General features: G+C 41.9%; 1 protein-coding gene across 1 annotated transcript in view; it reads left to right on the top strand.

The window, feature by feature from the left end:
* Window positions 1-606: 606 nt before the first annotated feature.
* LOC121604421 (voltage-dependent T-type calcium channel subunit alpha-1I-like) overlaps window positions 607-14990 on the top strand; it is a 168619-nt gene continuing 154235 nt past the window's right edge. The window contains exon 1 of the mRNA XM_041933929.1: window positions 607-1022. Coding sequence (XP_041789863.1) covers window positions 607-1022 — 416 coding nt within the window. The remainder of the gene's footprint in view (window positions 1023-14990) is intronic.

The following is a 14990-nucleotide window of genomic DNA, read 5'->3' as shown; positions in this document are numbered from 1 at the left end:
GAGAGTCATGGGGCTGTCTGCCAGCGAAGTTAAGAGGGACTTTCTGTCGCTTCAAACCCTGTCTGGGGTCACTCATTTAAAATGTCAACACACACAGCGGAGATGTTGTCAGTAACCTCTATTTAATCCTAAATTTGTCAGAAAATGTTGCCATTAACGGGTGTGAACTTTGCCGCATTCCAACACAGTATAGGCGACCCCGGAGAGCTGGAGGTGGAGCTGGCTGTTACTCGGCAGACTAACCAGCTGTGTCTCTGGCTTTCTGCTGTCTTTAACTCTCTGTGATCACTCATTTTAAATGGCGACATAGCCAAATGAACAGCATAGGTCTCATCATCAATTGGAATTTATGTTGATTTTGTCAGAGGACCATAAATAATGGTTCAGTCAGCCAGGTTGTCTGTCCTGTAATGTAGACATACAGTCGTCTCAGGCAGGAGGTGTGGAAGTGTGTGTCTTCTCTCCACAGTGGGCGTTATGTAAGCTGAGTGTTGTTTATCCTGATCCACGAACTCCACGAGGTCGACAAAGTGCTTTGTAAATTAAAACTCTTCTCCGTCTCTGTCTGTCTTCTACCTTTCTGTCACCCCAGACCGCTGAGTTGCCATGACAAGCGAGGAGGAGGAGGGCCCCAACGTTGCAACATCAACAGCAACGACACCGTCAGCGGCGGCAATCTCCAGGGCAACAACAGCCATAGCCAGGGGCGATAGCAACGATGCCGTCACTTCCTCCTCCCCCCGCAGGCCCTCCCCGTACCACCGCCCGTGTCCCGAGGAAAAGGAGGAGAAAGAGGCGGAAATAGAGGAGGAAGGCATCATTCAGGAAGAGAGGATTGAGAAGGAGGAGGAAGGGGTGATGGAGTGCGATGGGGATGATGAAGACGACGATGACGATGACGATGACAGCAGTGATACCAGTGTGTTAGTCGTGCCCTACCCCGACCTGGTACCTGTGGTCTTCTTCTGCCTGAAGCAGACGACGTGTCCTCGCAGCTGGTGCATCCGCATGGTCTCCAGCCCATATCCTTTTTACACTGAATGATCGTAGTTGAGCGTGTGGATCTTCAAAGCTGTCTTTTAGTATCATAATCCACCATCTAATCATCCTGCACTCCTCCATTTCCAGGCTATAAAGAGAACATTAAGTCATCTCAGGAATTTTATTTTCCATTAGTGGGTGATGGACTGAGCTGTGACACACAAACTCTGGCTTTGGGACGTTTCACCTCACCTGACCTGTTCACAGCAGCCCCAGTTCTGAATTGAATCTCTATTCATGTTCACTACATTGAACTTGCAGCAGTGTTCTTTGGTTATTTATATTGCATATGTGATCCACGGGGGGCTGCAAGTCCAGATGTTTAGTGTGGATAACAAGGGCCATAGTTATGGATCCTTTTGGCCTGTTTTCCCACTGCAGAACTGACACATTCTGCCTCAGATGCATGCAGTTTTATACAGTTGGTAGGTGCATGTTAACAGAAGCTGATTACGTACTCTACTCATAGATCTCACTTGATTTATTACCTCCTAATGAGTTTATGGTCTCACTCGCTACTTTCAAGTAAATTATGGTGCCATTTAGATTAGAATTTGCAATAAAGCAGGGTATGCTCGAGGGCATAGCATCTTTGTGACTGACAAGTCGCTACCACGGCATGTCCTCAGTTCCCAGTCAGATCCATTTAGAATAGAGGCGAAGCATTTGGTCTCTTCTGGCTCCAAAAAGCAAAGAAATACATTAGAATTTCATGGCTAATAAACTCAAAATCACTATGTTACCACCTAATTTCTAAACTTGGTCATGTAATAGAAATTCCACTGCTGCTCTGATCCTATCAGCTCTCCTTTCACTTGCAGAACGCGATCTGTTCCTGGTGCGGTCCAGGATATGACAGCTTAATGAGCCACTGCCTTTTAGAGGTTGCAGGTTGCTGTTAAAAAGGTGCTCATCCTTAGTCTGTAGGACTCATGTCTTTATATGTGTGTGTATTCTGTCACACCAGCGCATGCACACAGACACACACAAGCTCAAACTGTTGCTGTGCCTATGTGAGAAATGACAGGAGAGGTAGGTTACAGTGCAAGCCGTGCACTAGCATTAGCTGCCCCGGGTTCAGCAGACACTGCTTATCAGGCTTCTCAAGAGCAACTCCTACACCAAAATCATGTGTGACACATGCAGATGCAGACTTGCCGGAGTTATATATCTGTACGTAGTAACACAGTGTAAAGAGTGAGGATGAGTGCGTGGAAAAGCAGAGATATGACTGAGTCGCTGAAGCTCATTGAAGCATAGATGGAGAAAGAAGGAAGACGATAAGGGAGAGAGCGGAGACAGACAAATAGAGGGAAAATAGATGCAGTGAGAAGGAGCCAAACGAAAGCAATGTACGCTGATGGAAATACATATAGAAGCAAAGTAGAAAGCAGGAACGACTATCAGTAGATTAAGTTTAAGAGAGATATAACGGCGGGAGACGGAGTGCAGCAAATGTAGTGTGGATGTGTGTTTGTGTATATTCAGACAGGCAGTTAGGAAAGAGTGAGATTGAGATAAATGCTCTGTTTGTCGACACTCTGCTTTCTTAGCTTTCCATTAAGCAGGCATCACATCAGCTTCAGGTTGGTCCTGACATGAATTCATAACCAACGAGAGAGAAAGAGGCAGAAGGAAATAGAGAGAGGAGGGAGAAAGGCGTTGGATTTGCTTAAGAGGTGGCATCTATTCAGGCTAAGAAGAAACATCTTCCTGAGGAAAATCTCTTAAGTCGGAGAAATAACATTTGGCTTTGTGTGTTTTCATCCTCTGTCTTTAATTCTGTCTTTCAGTCTCTCTCTCTCCCCCTCTGTTGCAAGTATCCCAGTCCTGTCTCCTGCGTTATCTTGAAAAGCTCACAAGTGAATTAAGCATCATTTTCTCCACGAACTAAGCTTGTGTGTCGTGAATAGACTGGCTGCCAGGAACAAACACAGGTTCTGTTGCAGTCCTGTGGTGCAATTATGGTGATTACGCATAAGTCAGAGATTTATGTCACAGAGAATATGATCTCAACAGAGGGTTGTTCATCTGGGCTCCAAACATTAAGCCTGGCAGATTTAAAGCCCTGCGTTCTCACATCAAATCTAGTGCAACGCAAAGCTGTGGTTTAATGTTCGAGGTGCTGCATTTGATGTTTTGCTGCTGTCTTGCTGACTGCGGGATGTTATGCAAGCTAATATGATCCGAAATTCCAATTTTTCATTGGTCTAAGTTGTTGTTGTTTTCTTCCCACTGTAATGGTAGCCTGCTAGTTTCAGCTATGCTAACAGTCTGGCACGAGGAATGGTGACACCAGTTGGTCATCTGATTAGTTGAACAGCAATGGCGCCGAGAGGATGAATATTTAATTGAATGATTTTATTCACTCAGTGACACAAGCAGGTCAAAATCCTCACTTGTGTAACATTTTGCATGATGACAGAATATATACCAGTGGTGGAAGAAGTGTTCCGATCCTTCACCTCAGTAAAAGTACTTACTGTCCAGCATTCGAAACTCTTTACTTAGATAAACATATCTTTGTATTATCAACAAAATGTACTTAAGTATGAAGGTAAATTGTGCAGTAAATTGGTCCCGGTAAGTGTTTTGATATATTTTGTATTAATATTACTGCTGCATTAATGTGCATGTTGCGATTTACTGCTGTAGGTGTTTAAAGTTGAGCTCATTTTAACTACTTTAAACACTGTTGGCTAGGGTTAGGGTTAGGATGTCCTTGTGTCAGCCTGTCGTATCAGAGGCTTTTCAAAGACTTCATTCATCTTAAAAAGTGGGAGGTTTTTCTCAACCCATGAAGGAACGCCTCATCCTTCATTTATCACAAACATTCAAAATCAGCACTTCGTTTTCACTGGACAGGAAGAGTTGGAAAAATTGCAATCTGAAAAGGAACTTGTAACTAAAGATGTCAGATGAATGCAGATGAGTATAAAATACAATGTATGCCTCTGACACGTAGTGTGCACAAATACCTTGAATTTGTACTTCAGTGCAGTATTTGCATGGTGAAATGCTACTTGGCGGCATGAGCACATGTAAGCATTAGCAAGCTTATACTGATTTGCAGTTAAGTCTCAAAAAGTATCCAATTTTAACTTTTCAGAGAGCCTCTCAGGTCAAGCTTCGCATTTTTAGCCTCGCTGCTGGTAAAGATCTGAGGATCGCAAAATTAGCTCAATGTTTCACCCATCCAGCAGTTATATTTCTATTGTGGTGGTGAGTGTTGTAGCCTTTTGCTGCACTAATAATGGGGTTTGGCTACCGACTTGACTATAGTTCGTTTTGCTTTTGGAGGTCTCGATAGCTGTGAATGTGTTGTCATACAGAGTGACGATAACCTCTAAGTCTATCTTTGACACAGCTGCTGGTTTGCACTTTACCGGCAATGAGCTTTCAGTCAAATCGCTGTGACCGCAAGAGGAAATATGTGTGATTATAGGGTTTGTGCTTGTACGTGTGTGTGTGTGTGTGTGTGTGTGTGTATGTGTGTCCTTGTTACTTCCCTAAAATGAAAAGGCTTGTATTGACCGGGTCCACTTTGTCACATTGTGAGTTCAGATTGAGTGGAGCTGTGGATTGATCCACATGCGAAATCCTCTTTGTGTGCATGAATGCATTCAGTCCACTCTCTGAACTTGTATGCATGTGTGTGGATGTGCTTCGTTTCACTCAGGAGGGATATTGGCAGTTTTTTTTTGTGAAAACGGAGTACAGTAGGGAAACTTAATATAGATACATTCTTTAATCTACTTCACCAATAAAAGGACAGAAGGAATGAAGATGCTAATGTCCTGCGATGCACCAACTGAGTACTATTCTTTTCCAGGTTGGGCTTACTCTCACAGACTTGACCTCCTCCCTGTCTACTATTATTTAAGCCCCCGTCGCTGCGTGAAACAACCTTCAAGCCAGCAACATACATCCTGAATCGATCCAAAGATTTGGATTGTGCAACAAGATGGCTTTACTTGATTCTTTTGCAGGCATTTAGCCATGTTGATGTCAGGGCTTGCCTCCCGAACAAGTTCCCCCATCACTTTTTTACAAGGGCACCCTTGCTGCATCCTGGGCTAAGCTCCACTCAAGATGACAGTGATTGGTTTAAAGAAACACCACCAAACCAGGGTGTTTTTTCCCCCTATACTAGAATGATAATGTGCTCATCCAGACCTTTCTCCAGGGCTGAAATGAAGTGTGGAGGTCTGGCTATTTGTGACATTAGAAATGTTTTTTCACTGCAATTAATTCTGGTTCCACAAGACACAAGCATTAAAAAGGAGGGTTTTTTTTATGCTCCACATCTCTGTTCAGTCTCTAACAGTCAGATGGCTGAGGTTGAGAACAGTCAATACTGCTGTAGTGATACGGGTGGAAATTGAAAATATAACTTCATAGTTGAGTGAACCGTAGCGAGAGGGCCCTCGAACAAAATCAAGCAGTGTAACTTGAAAGAGGGAGTTTTCATCAAATGAGAGGTATATGGGTCCAGGCTGAAGAGCTAATAGAAAGAAGACTGAAAGAGCGTGGTTTGGAACGGGGACTTAAAAGACAAAAGTAGACCCAGTTTTAAGGAAAAGGAGGAGTTCTTAGCCAGTTATTAGGTTTTAAGGAGTTGTACAGCTGCTGGCGAAGCTCTCCCCTCCCTCCCCTCATCTCTCTGTCTCTATCGTTCTTCCTCACCCCTTCCCCTCTAGACAGTAAATCATCTGTAGTTTTCATTGTGTTAAATCCTTCGCAGAGGCAGAGAGAAGCCGTCAGTGAGGCAGACCGGGATAGTTGGCAGTCATCATTAAAAAAAGAGCGCCTCTGGCCATCTGCACTGATAGACTGATCAAACTTTTGTCGCTCGGCACTTCTTCCAAGTCGCTGTGTGACATAATTTTCCCATTTACCCACCTTTGTTGCTTACTGTGGCTGGTCGGCTTATGTGTTACTCATCTGCTCGTTTTTGTTTGGCTGCGCCGGTCTTTTTCTCCGTCTGTCATCCGCACTAACACGCACTCAAAATGCCAATTTCACAGTCGTTTCACTCTGTCCACGTGAGAAAAGAAAGACAAAACTACCTTCCAGCAGTTGTTTCTGAGACACAGCAGAGCTCTTACACAGAAGGCGGATATCGCTGATTGATTGATAGTTTTAGCTAGGCGTGCCTAATAAACTGGCAACTGAGTGCATATTTTTCACGTATTTCTGTATTCTGTCAGCTACTAAGTGGTCCTCCATTTTTAATTATACTTCAAGTATCACACGTGTGCTTTTATACCTGTACTTACTGCTGTTTATTAAAGATGTACAATTGATTCAGCGACATTATGTCAAAAGTCCACATTTCTAAACTACAGTTCAATCAATTTCAGTTGTCCAAATGCACAAACTGCACTCATTTGCTGTTTTTCTTGACATTAGGTTTATATCATGGCCTGCAAATTGAGCTGTGCTACTTTTGAAATTTTCTCATTAACAGCATTGATGTATTCTGCTCTACTTGGGTGTAAGTGGGCATAAGTGTATAAACTTTGATTGAAAGTACACTTATCATCAAGGGCCTTTCTGCAGAGTCACGAAACAACAGCCTGCACAATTGGGAGAACATTATGGCTGTATCCGCAAAACTCCGAATAGCTTCACCCAGGAACATGTGTGTTGATGTAATGTTATTCAGTGGCCTATAAACACTGTTGTCACTGTTCTGCAATTTTTTTTTTGTTTAACACTGCAATGAACTCAAACAACTGTCTTTGATGTGAAAATTTGCTGTTGTAGATCTACTGATCCCACTGAGAATCAACACCTCATCAGCTCTGTGCTCCGTTGGTTTTGAGTCTTCCTGAGTTATCCATTGTAACAGTTATAGTTTGTTAATCCTTTGGAAGTGTTACATGAACATTAGAGTTGGTAATGTTTTGCAAATTATGTATGAGAGTTTGCAAATGATGTATATGTTTGAATATCATTACGTAAGATGTACAAAAGTTTGGTATTATACATAAATGAACATAACAGGAGCCTACAGCATATTAATGGCTGCATAATTGAAAGTACAAAAAAAATGGAATGAAAAGACGTATTGAAAGTAATATAAACGTTGTAAAAACGTGATATAAAGTACTTATTTGCTTTTAGTGTGGAGAAATACTGTATTTTCCACTTGAGGAACATTAAAACTTCCACTACACTTAAAAGATCACCTAATATACATTGCATACCAGTTTTAGGTGGTCAAAAATTATGTTTTCACTGCTGGTTTAAAACCCTTTTTAGAAAGCGTGCAGTTACGAACAACAGAGGACTAATTGACCAGTTTTTGCGGTTGGCTGCACAGTTTAGCTTCCTGTGGAGTTGCATTTCTGGCTGCCTCTTAAATGTCCAGCATTTAGATATTATGAGCTCATTTAACTGTGTTAACTTAGGTAGCAAAAAGCACCATGGAGGTGCCAGCTCGGGTTTTGATTCTCAGCATTACCCACTCTCTCATATTTAATTCAATCCTTTAAGACAACAATGCCTTTAATTAAGTTTTAAAGACTTTTGTTGCTCTTTAAAACCTGTTTCCTGCATAGGTAGACCTGAGGAAAGGCAGCATTAATTAAACTGTTGTTAAGGAAAAGGGGGCTAAATTGTTTCCTCCGGTCATTATTTTCAGCAGTGTGCTTTATGTAGCTACAACAAAAGCTTTATCTTATTAAATCTTAACCACATCGCTACCCAAAGGCACTCCTCCCTGTTGTAGTATATTGAAAGTGGTAGGAGAACTCAGTTTACTGAATCAAAGAATCAGGACAGAAGTGGTTAGGTTTTAGAACTGAGTTTTCTGGGTGTACACTGTGTATTGTATTCAAACTGAGGTGCTGCCAGCAGTCCTACCATCCCATAAAATTGCTATTTGTTTTTGCTAAATTGCACATTTCCCATGCTGAATCGACTCCAAACTTGCGTAAGAAGTGAAACGTCAAGGCAAACTTGTCACAGTCTGTGGTTCCTCTTCCCCCCTTTGTACAACAAAGCCGTTTCCAACAGGGAGTACTGTCATTGTATCCACATCTGTGTGATTCCACTGATGCTGGGCTGAAAGTGAAGGTGCAGCATAGCACAGAGCCGCGAGTTACACGTTAACCAGCTCTCAGGCACAGCTGACTTCATTCAAATAGAGAAGGGATAATCATAGCAGCATGGGTGAAGGAAATAATCGAGATCATTTCAAAGGCTGAGGTGTAAAAGGCTGCTCTCCACATATCAGCCTGTACCTGTGGACTGGGAAGGAGGAAGCACAGGAGGGGGACAGAGGGAGAGATAAAGAGAGAGAGGAGAGAGGCAGGCTGTGCAAAGAGAAACAGAGCATGTGGAGTGAATTTATATTCCGCTCCAGACCTGATAGCAAGGGAAGGTCAGATTAATAGCTTCCAATTCACTTTCAATCTCCTCTGGACCAACACATGTGGCCCTCAGTGCCACTGGCGTTATTGCACGAGCACACACTCTCACACAAACTCTCACATTCACGGGTACGTAGACACACAGCCACATTCAAAAGAGATACCCGTTTGATATCTTACCTGTACTCATCTGCTCCCCTGCAGTGGTACTTCTAATTAGAGTCCCGCCCGTTAAGCCCACAGCAGTCTAACTTCTGATGCCTGTCATGGGCCTTTTGGACAAGGTCTCGCTACTAAAATTATGTGTATTTCAAGTGTAGGATGCATTCATTACAAGAAGATACGTACATTTTAAGTAATTAATGGGGTGTCTGTGTGGAGGGGTGGACCTATAGGTCAGGCTGGGTATTGGACATTCTATCATATTAGCTTTTTCTAGTGCCCTGCATCAAGAAAATGGGATTCAGCTACATTTTACACACACTGACAGTTCTGGACTAACCATTCAACACAAGGCAATGGCTGTAAAATACCCTTTGAGTAATAATTGGACGATGATTGGATTAAAGCAGCTAAATGCTATACAAGACATGTGCTCATCAGTTCAACTGGTGCATCAGTTTCCTGGCAGTGGCTGCAAGCGTCACCTTTCACGATGACTTTTTGCTGAGCAGCGCTCGGCAGGGAAAGTTTCCTGCACCGTCCTCGAAAAGCACCGCCAGTCAGAAGGGTGCCCTTCGGTTTTGGTTATAGAAGCATGAGGGCGGAGGTGGAGCCCACTCCCGTTCTTTGTGAAGGAGCCAGCATTTGTGCTCCGCATAATCTGAAGGAGCAGCACCTGAATGGCCACCCTGGTGATTTGGTAGTTTGCCCACTTTGCATATATTTTTTTTTCCGGGGAAGTTAAAAATGGATGGTGTCTTTTTGGGAGTCGTTTTACATTGGCCTGCGAAGGCCTTCAACACTGTAACTGCGGTCTACAAACTTGTTTTGACTAGACCTGACTAGTTCTGGCAGGGCACCGTGAAACGGCATGTGCATTGCTGAAGCTCTTGGCAGAAGTCTATGTAGCCTCCATCTGCTTTGGGTTGATGCGTTAAGGATGGAACACGCTTCCCCTGGCTGCACAGAAGTGTACATGCCCAGTGTTTATATTGGGCATGTCCACATGCCTTATATAGTTATACGGTCTTTAAGTGCACAGTAACATTGGCGTGTTTGTCTTTACTGTTTCGACTTGCCTGACAGGAATTGAACAGTAAGGCCTGCACAATGCGTTCTTGGTTTGAAATTTGTGTACATCTATAGCTACCCATTATATGCTTCTCTGTAAAGACCTACAGAGACGTTTATGTGAATCTTTGGAGAACCATAAACAGGCTTTCAGATAACGAGTGACTGCATTGGTGGCCTGTATTTCAAATCTACAGCGGCCACAGCAGCTCCTGTACCATACACCACAGGCTGCTGCAATCAACTTAATGTAATCTCATCATGCAGCTTAATAGAGCAGGTTATAGCTTCAAATAGAGGAAATTATTTCTTCTGTTAATTCAAAATGTTTTGCTAACTAGTATCGTAAAGGTTGTTTATTGTCCCGGACAGAGTAATCAGACTTGTCATGAGGCCGACGTTGCTGTTGAAGAGGTGTACAGCTCCTGTGGCGTCTCCCTCGCTGAAGTTTCTGTGGTTGCCATGGTCACGCAGCGAGCCAGCTGAAAAAGTTGAGCCGACATAAACTCCGAATGGCGCGTGCGCTCACGAAGAGCGGCAGCCGCCCGCCCCCTCCTTGCAGCTGACCGCGGCAGCATAGTTTGTGCTGAAGACAGCGGAGGCGGCAGCGCCCGCCGCTCACTATCGCCTGATCTCCAGCCTGCGATGCTTTCTGCGCGTCATGGCTGGGTTATCTGTTTGCTGCTCTGCGTTGCTGTAGCAGGGGATGTTCCAGTGCATTTGCATCTCTGTTTGCTTTAAGCAGCGATATGAATCCACACAGAGACACAGTGAATGTGAGTTGTCTTCAGCGTGGATGAGGAGACCACAATGCTGGTTTTACATTTTACTACATGTGAACCACTGCACTCTATCTGCAAACGTCCCTTTGTATTCCCAACAGTGAAATCCAGGAAATGACCGTGGATCACAATCAGGCCACCCAAACCTGATCCCCTGATCTGATTTAGTGAAGATTTGTATCACTGTGCTATTCGGCCATTTTCAATAACACCTAATTTACAATAAGGCTGAGTAAAGAAAGACATTGACAAAAGATCCTAGACACCAAGAAACACAAACAGGAATAAAAATGATGAGAAAAAGCCAAATCAGTAAAATAATAAAACACTGGGAATATATAAAGCAGTTAAAATTTATTTATTGGCTTTGATTTGATCTGATTGTTCACTTGTGTTGCTGAAACTTTAAAGGATGATGCATCTCTTGAAATCCATTTCTTATCACCTGACTCTGATGAGGTTTTCATCAGTCAGAGGGGATGACATGTTGTTTACTGGTGTCTCATTGTACCTGCATGGTGCAAATATTGATTTCCCACCAATGTAAATGATAGCAGTAGTAATGATAATGACATCTGTAGGACTTTTCCTTTCCATTCATACTGATGTCTGAAAAATGATCTCTGGGTCCACCTCCTGATCAAAGACTCAGCCGTCTTTTACTGGACCGTTTCCAGTCTGGAACGTTTGGCAGTATGTTGGCTTTTTCAGGGGGCTCGTATGCAGTGGTCTTTGTTTCCACCTATAGAAGTGGACACGGGTTGTGGACGTGATGCCAGGGGGAATAGAACTGACAGCCAGCCTCTCTCTTTGGGACACTCATGGGGACATGGATGAAGACATGTTGGAATGGACAGTGCTGCAGCTGTCAGCAGCGGTAAAAAAAAAAAAAAAGAAAAAAAAAGACATCTTCTGTCTTCATCCGCTGTGTTTTCTCTACGTCTACACTTTTTCTGCGCTCTCCAGTTTCTTCTGCCGCTCGATCTTTCTGTCGTTGTCTTTCTTTGGCTCTCTCCCATGCTTCCCCAGCTGTGGTGCTTATGCTAATGCTGGTATTAATCATTATGCTAATGTCACTGTTAATCACTATGCTAATGTCACTGTACCTACCTGTCAGAGTGGTGGAATGCTGCATACAAGGACCTGTCCTTTTCCTCTCCTCTTTCACCCCCTCTTTCCCTTCATGTATTCAGTCTTTCAATTTGTATTTAAAATTTGAATATAGCGTTAGCCAAGTTTTATTTGCATTCTTCATTATATTCCCTTCCTTTCCTTCATTCACTGCTTCATTTCCTTTTATCCTTCCTCCCACTTGACTGCTTCTTGTCACCATTCCCCTGTTTGTGTTCTGCTTCTTTTGTCGCTGTTGTTTTAAATGACTGACCAAACACAACAGTGCTGATGGAGTTTACAAGCTAAAATTGCTGCCAAGAATACTTTAAAGCCTCATTCAAGCCAAAATTTCCATATTTTAACCTCTTCGCCAGGCAGTTTTGCTCTGATAAGGTGGTTCATTCATCTTTGTATCACTTTTCTCTCCCTTTTTTTTATCCGGTATTGTTTTCCTATCTCCGCCTTCCCCCCGCCCTCCCTCTCCTCCCTTTGAAATGTCTGCCCTATATTGACAGAGCGAAGTGACACAGGCAGGGAATAGGATTTAGGAGGAAATCCCACTGAGTGCGGCAGTATGTGTGTGTATAAGCATGTGTGTGTCAGAGACACACATGCTTATACGTGTGTGTTTGTACCATGTTTTGTACCAAAAGCTATGTTTTTATGATGCTTCTATATTATGTGTCTCTATATGCGTGCGTGTTTCTAGTATGTGTGTGTGCAGTACGTAAAGCTCCCACTTTTCATTTTTTTTACCACTTCTCACCAAAAAGTGCACATATTTTCTCTCAAAGGAGCTGATCGGTTTAAACTTGCTGCTACTAGGATGCTACGTCTGCATTCACAGAAGGTGTCATTTTCGGCTGCTTTGTTCTCTACAGTTTAAAAGGGCTCTGATACTAAGAACTCAGCTTTGAGAATGTTTCGGGGGACAGAACATGAAAGAAAGAAATGGGGAGAGAATACAAAAGCACCAGGCTACTTCAAGTAACTTCAACACTATAAACTGTGGATGAATAGATTAATAAAACAGTTTATTTATTTATTTATTGGACATTTATGCTACATGTGGCATTTAAAAAAAATATTGCAAAAAAGTCAGTGTTGTATTATGCATAATAATATAACATATGAGCAGAATATTTGTATTTATGATAATTATTATTTGTTTATATTAAGTGATAACCGTTTATTTCATATTTTACATCCATCTGTTTGCGGAGCAGCTAATATTCTGGTGTTTTTGTTGAGGCAACGCTTTCTTTGTCCTTTCAGCCTTCATGGCTATTGGATTTTACCTCGTTTTGCTTGTGTTTAAATCCATTTTGTTGCTATTGCCGTTGCTCCTTACTGTGTTATGTCCTTTGGCAGAAGAAAACTGACAAAACGCTCTCATGATCCCTAACTTTAGCTGCTCTCTGAGTTATCTCACGTGGGCTAAAAAAGGTCTAGCATTGCGTCTGCATTTTGGCCGATCCGCCCTCATCCTCAAAAGCACCTCTGTCTTGGTGCTTTTTTTTGTCCATTGATTGTAAGTAGCCATTGTTTGCATTCTAAGATATCAGCCTGTTATTAGACATTAAGGTCATCAAACTACACTGGTATTTCATCTGGCTATAATCACTCCCTTATCATTACTCAGCCATAATAGACTGGAATTACATTAAGGGTTCCAACTCATCTCAAATTTACTGTAAGCAATGAAAGCTCCTGCTTTTTAAGAGATGCATACACCGAGATGTGATTATTGATTCATTCATGCACGCACAGGGCCTCTGATTTATTATTATGTTAACCTTGAACTGTGAAAGCTTCGCTTTCCTTGACCTTCGCCTTAAGCTGTGATCTAACTGAATTTAAACAATAATTAACTGCACAAATAGCTGCAAACCCTTAACTATGAATGTATCTGAAAGTAGTAATGGGCCAGCAGCCCGATAAAATGACCAAAGGTGGTGACAAGTTCAGTACTATTATATAGAGAGGAAGTTTTTACTCAGTAGTTTCAGTTCAGTCTGGGAAAATGAATAAATGCATCATAAAATCTTCCATTTAGTCTCAAAATATATTAATGTGTGATATGAGCAAAGTTCTGCATCATTCTATCTCTCTGCAAGACAGTTGTGCATTTGTGAAAGGAGTCATTTGCTTTTGAAATGAAAGCTGCTGAGTTGCAAACAGCAATTTCTTTCCAAAATGGAGACAAGTTGTTTGAGAATGAACACCTTCGCATAATATATTTTTTATTTTATTCATTTTTTTTTTCCCAGATCCCGTTTCACAGAGCGGACAATTTGTTCCTCAGCAGAAGCTGCAGTTCATTTTAATGGTCAACCTTTCACCACTTAACTACTGTGTTACATCTTTAAGTCTCACTTCTTACTGCAGTTAGAGCCAGCGCTGGCGATGGCAAGGACAAATGAGGTTGCTTAATAAAATTTCCGAGGGCCATGGAACAGAGCGCAGGTACTTTTGGGTTTAATTTGCTGGCTCTCATTGGTGTGAGAGAGAGAAAGAAAAAGGTAACCTAGAGTAGTTTCTTACTCTCTCTTTCTGTCTGATTTATTTCAAAGCAATAGTGCTAGTTTTAGCCTTTAAAACATTACACTTATGTTGTTGTCAGCAGGTTTGATTTGTTGGGAGATCTGTTTGTTTGCTTTATGACGCTCGACACTAAAAAGTCTATGTTCTTCAGACGTTATCAAAGCTAAAGCTCTCGGTCTCTCGCAATGGCCAAAGGGCGTAAACATAAATATTCAGCTCTTTTCAGCTCCTTTTTTAAGCTTAAAAAAAAAAAAAAAAATCAATCCCTAAGTGTGTCCCTATATCATCATCTGTACATTTTGTAGGTCAGATCAATGGCCCTGTGTCACCCATGACCCCTCTGTACCTCCAGGTCTGGTAGAGCCAAGAAAAAAACAGCTCTGTTTACCATCATATCCACCTTTTTCCTTTTTTTTTTAAAACATTTCATCCACCTCATCACACTTTCATAGATCAGTTTTATCCTATTTTTTGCCCACATTTTTAGAAGAAGCTATCAATAATTCAATAGTGACATCAATAGTTCTCTACGCCATCAGTTGGATGGTATCTATTGAGGATGTATAGATTTGGTTTGGCCGGATTTTTTTTTCTTTTTGTTCCTTTGGGATTCAGTCAGCGGATCATTGAGCTTCGTCTATTAATTCACTGCCTTAGCGAAGCCTTCAGGTTCTTTAATTGAACATGTGCTCTCCTGCTGTGATGGATTACAGTGGACACGCATGTGGAAGCTAAATGTTATTATTTTTGTATAAAGCTCACATATTTTTCACATTAAAAAAAATTACTGAACATTTGCTACTTAATAATTGCATTTTGGATTTGACATTAGACTTTTGCTGAAGAAGATAAATCCTCTTTATATAATTCTAAAATTAGTTTAGCCAACATGTAAAAA

This window comes from Chelmon rostratus, chromosome 3 (genome assembly GCF_017976325.1).
Source record: "Chelmon rostratus isolate fCheRos1 chromosome 3, fCheRos1.pri, whole genome shotgun sequence".
Classification (NCBI taxonomy): Eukaryota; Metazoa; Chordata; class Actinopteri; order Chaetodontiformes; family Chaetodontidae; genus Chelmon; species Chelmon rostratus.
The sequence above is the reverse complement of the archived record's forward strand: the minus strand, read 5'-3'. Positions and strand labels throughout refer to the sequence as shown.